Source organism: Mchenga conophoros, linkage group LG5, assembly GCF_057382185.1.
Source record: "Mchenga conophoros isolate Kocher_MC1m ecotype Shallow Benthic linkage group LG5, M_conophoros_male_GT1.1, whole genome shotgun sequence".
NCBI lineage: Eukaryota > Metazoa > Chordata > Actinopteri > Cichliformes > Cichlidae > Mchenga > Mchenga conophoros.
The window spans coordinates 17,406,952-17,418,064 of record NC_140530.1 but is presented as its reverse complement, the minus strand read 5'-3'; the positions used below and the strand labels follow the sequence as shown (position 1 = coordinate 17,418,064).

General features: G+C 40.4%; 1 protein-coding gene across 1 annotated transcript; it reads left to right on the top strand.

Moving 5' to 3' along the window:
* The first annotated feature begins 2,571 nt into the window (after positions 1 to 2,571).
* On the top strand, positions 2,572 to 8,525 carry LOC146574233 (putative nuclear hormone receptor HR38). The gene is made up of 7 exons (XM_085273715.1): positions 2,572 to 2,749; positions 4,127 to 4,968; positions 5,612 to 5,741; positions 5,983 to 6,146; positions 6,283 to 6,485; positions 6,599 to 6,777; positions 6,872 to 8,525. The coding sequence occupies exons 2-7, from the start codon at positions 4,129 to 4,131 to the stop codon at positions 7,132 to 7,134; spliced, it is 1,779 nt and encodes a 592-aa protein (XP_085129841.1). The 5' UTR covers positions 2,572 to 2,749; positions 4,127 to 4,128; the 3' UTR covers positions 7,135 to 8,525.
* Positions 8,526 to 11,113: the final 2,588 nt, after the last annotated feature.

Below are 11,113 nucleotides of genomic sequence, written 5' to 3'. Positions count from 1 at the left end.
ATGTTCACTGTGAAAGATGAATACATTGTGGTTGTAAATGGATTAGCAACAAAACTCAGGTAGGCTGTGGTGTTTAAACGATGTTCAGTTGATACTAAGAGGTCCAAAGTGTTCCAAGCCACTGGCCACTCTCCTTTGACCTCCGACATCAACAAGGCTTTTTAACCCAGAGGACTGCTGCTCACTGGATACTCATTTTACTCACCAGATGATTGTGTGGGAAAATTCCAGTAAGCAGCAGTTTCTGAAATATTCAGACTGGCACCAACAATATTAAAAGTTGCTCAGTTCTCAGTATGAACTTGAGCAGTATGTCTTGATCATGTCTAAATGCACTGAGTTGCTGCCATCTGATTGGCTGATGAGACATATGTGTGTGGTTGTTTAAGTCTATTCAACAAATACTTTTTGTTTTCTGTCCTTTGGATGTGTGTCTACACTATAATGTCTCCCCATGAAGGTCTTGCAATAATTTTCTGAAGATACAAAAGAAAAATCTCTTTATTCTTATTGTAAATGGGAGGTTAATTGAGATATGGAATCTGCTACCTGTTATTGTTATATTAATTCACACATTTATTTACCTAATAGGCATGACTATGGAGCATTTCCCTTGTACTAAAACAGGTCAGCCTGGAGTGGGGCAGATTTTGCGTTGGCGTGGGAGGAAGAGCACGAGGACTAATCCCAAGGTAGGCTACGTAGGTTTGGTGGAGAAAAAAAAAAGGGCAACAGCGGAAGTTTGGTGTGACCTGTTTGGCATGTTTGGGCAGGAAGCGTCAGGCGCTACCAGAGAGGAAGATAGCGGGTATGAAAGATTAAATAAATTTTTTTTTGCCATTAAGCCATTTTAAAAACATGTTCGCAATTACAAATGATACGAGCAGTAATCTTATATTTAGATATGAAATCCTCTTTGACTTTATTTGAATACACAGAGATGATTTAACGCTGCTGGCTCGCGTTAACAGTTCAACAAAAATTCATCGAAAGCACAGCAGCAGTCACTATTTATCGTATTTATTTTCACAAAATCTGGCAAACGAGAAAAAAAAGTTCATTTTTAATGAAACCTATTAAGCATGCTACGTAAAGGATTCAGAAAACTAACACTGGATGTGATACTCTCCCTTTTTATTCGCGTGTGTGTTTTCCACCGTGAAAGATAAAACACAAACCCCCGTAATTATCTCTGGTAACTGCAGGCAGCATCTACAGCTGCGCCATCGTCAGGTCTCCGGTCTCAGTTGCTTGAACAAGCCCCCTCACTTTCTTTACACAAGCTGGATCATGCCCAAGTATCCCCAGAGAGGGTTCAAGTGTTCAAGAGCGTGCTGGTTTGCAGTGGGCGGGTATTAAGTGATGTTTAAACTAATGCTGACAAATTTACAAAGTAAATGTAAGTTTAAATTGTTGGTTTTGACAATAGTTTATACAGGACTCGGGGTATTTATATTCTTGTAACAGAAGTGCTTAATAAGCACAGACGAAGAGATTTAAAGGTCATTTTTGATCTCAGAAACATCAATTACAAAAACAAATCTAAACAAATTTCTGTTTGAATATTACATATCTGTAGAGTTAACTGACAGCTCCAAAGAAGTTTACAGAGTTAACAGTCAATATGCTTCAGAAGTCACTGACATATTTGGAAATGTGTTTCATAGTCCCGGGTTTGGACATGGAGTTTTGAGTCTTCTGACTGAAGTCTTGCTATTTGATGTTCTGTTTGGTTCCTAATACTTTTTACTTCCTTCTTTATATTTCGAGCCTTTAGCACTTTGTTTCAGTGTATTCCCATTTGTATTCCAGTTATTTATTTTAGTACGTTTGCTTGTATTATTTTTCCTAGCTTGCCCCCCAATGTTCTTGTACGCAACATTTGAATATGTTAGTCATTGTCTCATGTTTTTTATATTTACTTTTCCTTTGTATCCTCATCCCTGATTAGCCTCACCTATCCTTCTTCACCCAGCTGCCACTCAGTCTTATTAATAATTATTATTAATTTTGCATTTGTAATTAAAAATTGTAATGGACCACGCTCTTGAATAATTTCAGCAATTAAAAATGCGAGTAAAAGTATGAAGTAAATATAAAAACATAACAAGTAAAAAGTATATTTCCAGTTAAAACGTTTAAAAGTGCTTGTGATGATTTCCCCCCCCCCCAAAGCGTTTAGTTGCGAAACAGTAGAGACTTTCTATTTTCTGAAAAATTGAAAAAAATATGCAGGTGTTTCCCGGTCTGATACCTGATAACACACCCCGCTGGTGTAAACTTGTATAATATCCACATTTCCAGCCAAAAAACGTCTGCGCCTCCAAATTGCGGTTATTTTTAGAATTTTTCATCCAGTAATAGCCCCACGTGAACGCCGCTTTCGTTGCGGTGTATTTTTAGCAGGTACGCTCCCTCGGATCTTGCGTCAATGGAATCCCGTGCGTGCGTCACACGGAAGAACGTCTGCGTCGAGCCCAGAGCTGATTGGCTGCCGACCCGGAACGTTCCACCGCCCCAAAACCATGTTTGGGCACAGGCACGCCTTTTTGTCGATGCAGCCCAAAATAAAACAAGAGTGTAGCGGAGTGGAGCCCGTCTGCCTCGGTCTGACCCGGAGTGTGTTGTGTGTGAATGTGCCTGAATGAGTGTGTGTGCTGACAGAAGCTAACCGAGGTGACATTTATCTTTTTTTCTCTAATTTGGAATAAATGAAAAACGTCAAATTCGGGATATTTGCATAAACCAGGTGAGTAAAAAGTGGACTTTTAGTGAGTTGTTATTGTTTTTTATTTATTACTGCTGCTGTTAGATGCGCATGTTTGCATCTTTACTTCTAAATAAGTATCTCTGTCATAGCTTAAGCTCATAAGGCAAAATGGTTATCAGTAGCTTGAGGTTTGCATCAGTTTACTTACTAATATAAAAACTAATTTTTTGATGGTGTCATATTTGCTCTAGTTCAACTACCTGCCGGAGGTCATGATTTTAAGTGTCCACTTGATTTGGCTAGACCCTCACTGGTATAAAAGAAGGGATATGAGTGTTATATTTAGCCATAATAAACTTAAACAGTGCAGACTGATATTTTTCTAATTCTTATAATATGATGAAGTGAATTATGGGAGTGTATTTTGATATTAACGTGGACATTTTACGGTATCTGCAAGTACTAATATGACTGCTGTGATTCTACTATTTCCATTTGTTCAAATTTTGTCCTCTGTTGTCAGTATGTGCTTGTGTTAATGGCCTTCATGCTCTATAACACTGTTGGGAAATGAGAAGATTCATAAAATTGTTTGCATTTACATGCTGAAAACTATTTGGGCCCTTCGGCAGTTTTGTTTCCACACGATTCAAATATAGCTGTGCAAATTTAAGTTCAACTTTCAAAGAACATGCTTCAGCTTCTGTATTGAGAAAAAAAATAAAAAGCTATAAAATGAAGAAGTAAGGACACTTGTAGATACACGCCCATCCACCCATGCACATAAACAGACTTTGCCACTATTCCCATTTCAGCTGGCAGTCAGCCCACCCCGACATACAATCTGCAACACACCCCAGTACAGGCGTTGTGAAAGAGGGGTTGCCCTCTACTGAAGGAGGTTTTTAGAGCGTTAACAGCCAGTAACACAATATCTGACAATACCTGACTGCTCCGCTGGACCACCCTCTGCATTTTTTTCAAGGGGACGAATAGGCCCCTTGATAAAGTTAGAGGCATGTTGGGGAAATGAGATGGACATTTCAGGTGTTAATGTTGCCCTCTGTTTAGATTGTTATAGAGGAAGCATTAAGAAATGCTGACCATTATATATCCAGTAGCAATATCTAGTTTCTAACACATGTTTAAAGAGTCAGCTCATTACTGGGGCCATTTGTCTCGAGTGATTTAACTCACTTGGTTTTATTTCGAAAAATGATCACAAAGTCATATTTACTGCACTAATTTGAGATGGGAATATCTGACTTAGACTGTGTTGCTTTAAATCTACCTCACAAAGATGCAGTGTTCAGATAGAGAATTTAATAAAGTCGTGTTTGTTACCCAGAAATGAATCAGTATTTATCTTTAAGGATTTATTTTAGTTGTTTTAAATGTTGGTTTTCTCTTTCCTAGCAATGCCCTGTGTACAAACCCAGTATGCATCCCAGCCCCATGACAACTACTTCAGCTCTGAGTTCTTGAATCCTGACCTCAGTGCCACACTGGTGATGGACTTCAGTGGCCAAAAGGACCAGCTGTCCACATCTTCATTGCCCAGCATCAACACTTTGGTTGGAAATGGCTATGTCGGGGAGTTTGATGCATATTCCTGTAAGATTACCACCTCTCCTCCTGCCTCTACGGTTTCATTCAGCCACACAGGAGTAGCTGAAAGCACCAGCTCTCAGATGCACAGCCAGGCCTTCAAGCTGGATGATCTCCAGGTGTATGGCTGCTACCCAGGATCCTTTGCACTCAACTGCCTTGACGAAACGCTGTCGTCATGCAGCTCTGACTACTATGGCAGCCCAGTCTATGCCACTGCTTCTCCTCCAACACCAAGCTTTCAGACAGAGTCTGCACCTGTCTGGGATTCCCCTTTCAGCCCCTACCCCTCAGCCCCCCTGACCTCTGTGGCTGACAAGGCTGCCATAGCTCAGCAGCTTTCCTTTTTCAGCTTCAGCTCTGCACCAGAACAACACTCCCCCATGGGGCAGCAGCACCAGGATGCTCAGCCAAGCCAGGAAGACCACTTCTTCCTGTCTCCTCAGCAGCATGTTTCCCCACTTCACTGCCCCCCAGTTTCTCTGGAGCATAGACTTCTAGAAAGCCCCAAGACAGCGGAGGGTGCCATGATGTCTCCTAAAACGCAAAACCCAGGATCCAACGAGAGTCGCTGTGCAGTTTGTGGTGATAACGCTTCCTGCCAGCACTATGGAGTCCGTACCTGTGAGGGATGCAAAGGTTTTTTCAAGGTAAAAAAAAGAAAAGAAGATATTTAGCAGCTTTAAGATTACAGATTTGTTTGACTGAGTACATGATGCTGCAGTCATCAAGGAGAATAAACCTGCAGTCATAGCTGATATCTCAGTGTGTGTGTCATGTATGCAACAAGTAACAAAAAAACTGCAGTAATTATGCATGTGTGCACATATGTTTCATATATTTAAGATGATTTAGATTCACTGACAAAGTGAGCAAACCACATCCACCAGAGAGCAGTCATGTTATATTTTTTAAACTGTGCAATCACGGCGATAATTCTTCAGAAATATATTTATAAAGTGAGTTTGTGTGTGCTAACGTAAGACACAAGTGCACAGCTTCAGTATTGGCAAATAATAAAATTATTACATTGTTTTAAAAATATTTTTAGCACTTATACTGAGCAGTAATGTACCAGTTATCACTGTATCTTTGTTTAAGAGAGGCTCACAGTTGATTGAGCAGAAATCCATTAATCTGTTTTCTTAACCACTCATCCAAGTCAGGGTTGCTGGTGATCAGAAATTGATGCTATAAACAAAAATAAGACTTGTGCATTTCAGTCACTTGCAGTCGTATATGTTTGCCACATTATGATTCCATATTAATGTGTTTTCTTTGTGTGTTTGACAGCGAACTGTCCAGAAAAATGCAAAGTATGTGTGCCTTGCCAATAAAGACTGTCCAGTAGACAAGAGGAGGAGAAACCGATGCCAGTTCTGTCGTTTCCAGAAATGTCTTGCAGTGGGAATGGTCAAAGAAGGTAATGCAATGTGATACTCTTTCAAAGCTCGCAGTGGCTAATGCATGACAGCCACAAATCGGGGTTGGTAATGACAGTTTTGCAGCAGCAAAGCCAGGAAGCTCAGAGACATATGTAACCAGAGCTTTACATTAACAGTTGAAGAAAAAGGGAAACGTCAGCTGATACAGCTTTTGTTTTTCAAATGCCGAAAGAGTCATGTAGGAGTCATAAACATGTTCCTCGCCTTGTCCTCTTTTAGTTGTTCGTAGGGACAGCCTTAAAGGTCGCAGAGGTCGCCTGCCCTCCAAGCCCAAGATCCCAGTTGAGGCTTCATCCACGACCCCCAGTGTCAACATCATAGCTTCGCTTGTCAGGGCTCATCTAGACTCAAGCCCAACCATCGGAAAGCTTGACTATTCCAAGGTAACTCAAAACTTGTAGCTAACCCATGTCTTCTTCATCTGAATTTACACTGGTGACAATGTAGAGTCAAACCAACAGCACTAAATAGCCCTCTGAAAATCTCTTTAGCTAACTAACCCTTTTTTCCCCTCCTCAGTACCAGGAGACAGCAGACAGCTCGAAAGAGAAGGAGGATGCTGGTGATATCCAGCAGTTCTATGATTTACTGACTGGTTCCTTGGATGTGATAAGGAAATGGGCTCAAGCCATCCCAGGATTCACGGACTTCTGCACAGAAGACCAGGAGCTGCTCCTCGAATCTGCTTTTGTTGAACTCTTTATCCTCCGCCTGGCTTACAGGTCAGTGTTCTTTCTTCTGCTGTTAAAAAAAAAAGTGTGGTTCACTAATATTTTGCTACATTCCTTCACGTTGGTCAATGCTCTCACTGACGTAATGGTTTAAAATAATTCAGGTCAGATCCAGAAAAGAATGAGCTGATCTTCTGCGATGGCGTGGTGCTCCACCGACTACAGTGCGCTCGCAGTTTCGGTGACTGGATCGACTCCATAATGGATTTCTCGCACAGCCTTCGCCGCTTGAACTTAGACGTCTACTTGTTTTCCTGCCTCGCAGCCCTCGTCATCATCACCGGTAAAGAAGCTTTGTCTGCTTTTAGTGAATTTCATCGCATTTCAAGGTTGTCGTTATATTTGGGGTTTCTCATGGAAACTTCTTTTGCCCTTAGATCGTCACGGCCTCAAAGAGCCCAAGCGGGTCGAGGACTTTCAAAGTCACCTCATCGCTTGTCTAAGGGAACACGTGAGTGGAAATGGATCAGAACTGAGCCGGACGCAACCCAACTATCAGTCTCGCCTTCTGGGCAAACTGCCTGAACTGAGGACTCTGTGCACACAAGGCCTGCAGCGCATCTTCTACCTGAAACTGGAGGACCTGGTGCCTCCTCCTCCGATAGTGGAGAAAATCTTTATGGATACGCTGCCGTTTTAAAATGAACAAAAGAGTTCAAAAGCATCAAACGTGAGGTTTTTCACTCCACTCTACTAAACCTCCTTCTAGCATACGGAGGTGTGCTAGCATAGTTAAAGAGACCATTATTTTTTTATCTTTAAGTGCTATTAAATATAGTACCTGTGTGAATGCTGTAAAAGATTGATATTTCATGACACTGTTTATATATATTTCGTGTGCATTGGTAAAGGTGACTTTTTTGCAGTGCTATTTGTGAATCCTGTCCTGCTATGCAGCCTATAACACATGGATATCATGGTAGATGCCATGCAGTGTTAAATACTCAGAAACACACTAATTTTTTTAAAGCATGTTTTCAGAATTGCTTGATTGGCCCACTCAGAGGCCGAGATTGGAGATGACAGGCAGCTGTGAAAGAGTCCCACTTTTCCACAATAAAATACTTACTTATATCTTTCTATGGAAACTATAGCCGCAGTACTAAACATGCTCATGTGGAAGGTCTTGGACCAAAGTTTACCAAAGTTTTTATTTTGATACTACCAGTTAAAAACCTAATTGCCTTAAGCTGAAGAAAAAAATCTGCCATATCACTTCGCCTGTCACTTTTCAGCACCTTTTAAAGGCTGATTCAGGCGGCTCTCCTGTTAAACTGCATACACCTGTGACGACAGGCTTCTCGGGCTTTATGTAAGAATGAAAATTGACTTGCTAAGTGAAAATACAAAGTGCCTTTTCATAAAACCTCACTCCATCAACCACACTAAGTGAACCTTTATTCCAAACATCACATATAGCAAAGCCCTTTTATCACAGGCATGAGTCACTCTCAGAATTCAAGTGTTAGTGTTGCTAGTGTTAATGCAGTATGTCAAAGAGTGTCCAGTACGTCACACTGTTTAAACTGGAAGGTCATTAAGTTGTGACAGGCTGTTTAAGACATGTAAAATTAAATTGTTCTGTTACAGAGGCACTGAACGTTAGAACCATGGTGGCGCCGTCCAGATCGAGTCTTGTATGATTTGTATAAATTAATGCCAGAAAATTCAAATTCGCAGGCAGACATATTTCTTGTCTTAGGCATCAGATACATTACATGTTGTGGACCTCAATTCTGTGACTGTAAATCTCTCCACCTGTCTTCCATATTTTTCAGAATTGTGCAGTTTTGTTTTGGTTGTTTTTTTATATACATGTTGGATTTATATTTTGATTTCAACATGACCGAAAGAAAATTCTTAAGGAATCACGGTGAAACGTGATGACGTGAGCAGCTACGAGCACTTGAGTGTTCAAATGGTATGAAAAGTACTTCTTCTGTATGAGTTTGTGTGCGTGCAAAATAATGCCAGGCCTTTTGTAAAATGGTGCAAAAAAAAAAAAAAAATTAAAAGGCAGCGAATACTTGATATTGAATCTTTTGGAAATCACCTTGAATTGACTTTGTTTAAATGTTAGGAAATAGGTAACTGCACAGATTAGAGTTTCTACAATTATCTAAAAAATGGTTGAAAGATAATTTAGCAGTTTTCACGTTCACCTAAAAAGCAATACATCTGCCGTTTATTCCACGAGAAGCAAATGGGATTGTGTTAAGAAGAGCATGTGATGTTAAAATTTGCCACATCAAAAGTGTGGAGCTACTGTGCTGTGGTGACTTCTTGTGAATAAGGGAGCAGCCAAAAGTAACTTTTAAGCCTAAAGACAGCCCAGGAATAAACAGTTATACTTATTGAAAAGGCTTAAAAATGACCACAAAAATAATTAGGAAGGTAGTTTCTAACAGTTCTTAGCTATTTTTTAAATGATGGGTTTGTTTGTGTCACATGGACTATCAGGATATTGACAGTCAATTATAATTAATTAATAATTGTGGGTTCCTTTCTTTATTCCTCATCATATGCTAAAGTAAGATGAACGAGTAAGAGCTCTATGCTGTGGTGGGTTACACATTTACTTAACAGCAAAAGGTCCCCGGTTTGATCCTGGCAGGAGACATGAATCTCTTAGTGGCTCCATCAGGAAAGGTATCCGGTGTAAAAATCTGCCAAGTCAAATATGCAGAGCTACCTACACTGATGATCCCATGTGACTAAGGGAGCAGCCAAAAATGGCTTTTAGGTTACACTAAGATTGCTAGCATGGTTGAGATCTCTTTCCTTCAATGTACATTGAAAATTTCCACCTTAAAATAGCAACCAAAAGTCATGCAGTAGCTGTGAAACCATAAGCATTGAGGCCCATTAAAGAGACACTTGAGAAAGAGAGGCCCGAACGAGATTTAAAAAATGTAAGCAAAATGCTTTCCTCCCTCACTGAAATGGAAATTAGAACAAATAACAGGGTTATGACTCAAAGGTTCAAAACCTCAAATTTGATGCAGTAAAATTAAGAATTACACATTAGTTCTTGTTGTACCAGTACGTGGCGGCCTCCTCGCTGACTCTGCCAGGTTGCCCTTGTTGCATTTTTAGAACAGCACGGCGGGGACCTCCAGGACTGAATGCTAGCATGCCAACACTGTTGATAAGTTAGCAAGCTGCTGTTAGCATTAACTTCAAAGCATAACTGTGTCTAAATCGAGCCTCTCAGAGCTGTGTATTTAAAAAAAGTATGACAGACATTTAAGTAGATTCAATGTTGTTGTGCTATAAGAACAAAACTGTCTAGTTGGTGGTTTCAGTGCAAGAAACAGCGCTTAGACTTTATTTAAGGCACTGTCCACTGTGCTGCTGCTTGCTACATATTAATGATGTGATGAAAAGTGACTAAACAAAGTCCTTTTCACCAAGTCTATGTTGTTTTGTCATACATGGTGTTAATGTTGGCAGCACCCTTGATGGGAGGAAGACGACACTGCGGCGCTCTCAGCCACAGCGATCTGTAGCCGCGGCTGCATTCAGCCAGTCGACACCTGATCCTACTGTACACCACGTACTGGTCAGCTGGATTTTGGTGTTGGCAGACACAGTGGAAAAAAAGTGACAAGGGAAGAAAAGAGGAGGGGGCAAGAAGTGTTCATTATGTTACAAAATGGCAAACGTGCTGCCCAAGTAGGGTTGCCAACTCCCTGAAAAATAAATAAGGGACACCTCGTGGCCAGGGCCGGGCGACCCAGTTGTCTTCACCCTTCCCAGTGTGGTGAATTTTCTAGCTCTTTTTTTGTGTGTGAAATTATTTTTTTAACCATTTGACTTGAAGTTGATTTAAGTAGATGCATATTCTATTCTTTGTGATATGAACACATGTGAAACAAATGATCATTTAGCCATTTATTTTTAGCTCAAAATGACAACATTAACACAATAAAACAGGTCTCTTTCTTGAACAGAAGCCTGTCATGCTTAACTTTTGAGAATATAAGTAAATCTTTCTTTAAAAGAACTCTGTCCTGCTTAACTTAAAATTATATAAATTAATAGAAAGCAATAGAACGAAAAATATTCTTGTAACAGTGCACATATAGTGCATTTAGTACAGTTGGCTTCAGTTGAGGTATTATTTCAGCTTTTCTAATGCTAATCAGCTGCTCCTGTTTGTAAACCCGCTTGTTCCCATGATTAAGCATCTTAACTCATCATCATTATTCATCTATGTATTACTTTTATGTATTAGTGATCTATTTGTTGTAATCATCTATCCTTGCAGTTGTTTATTACACAAAATAAATTATATTATCACACTTCTGGCCACATAGCGCTGATTTTCACTGCACATGCCCATATTAACTTTTTCCAGCCAGGTGTTTTCCTTTTCCCATTCTTCCCTTTCTCTGAGGGGAACAAACATTGCTGCTCTAATGCTGGGCTCACACTGTGCGGTTTTAGGCCCATTTTGAGACGATTTTTGAGTCGTGCGACTGATTTGGTGATCGGCCCGATTTTGGCCTTCATCATGCATCGTGTAGTATACGCGGGGTAACGAGAAGCGATTAACACCTCACGACCAGCTCCCGATCATCAATCGCTCGTGACGTGTCACCGCAGCCGCTCACACT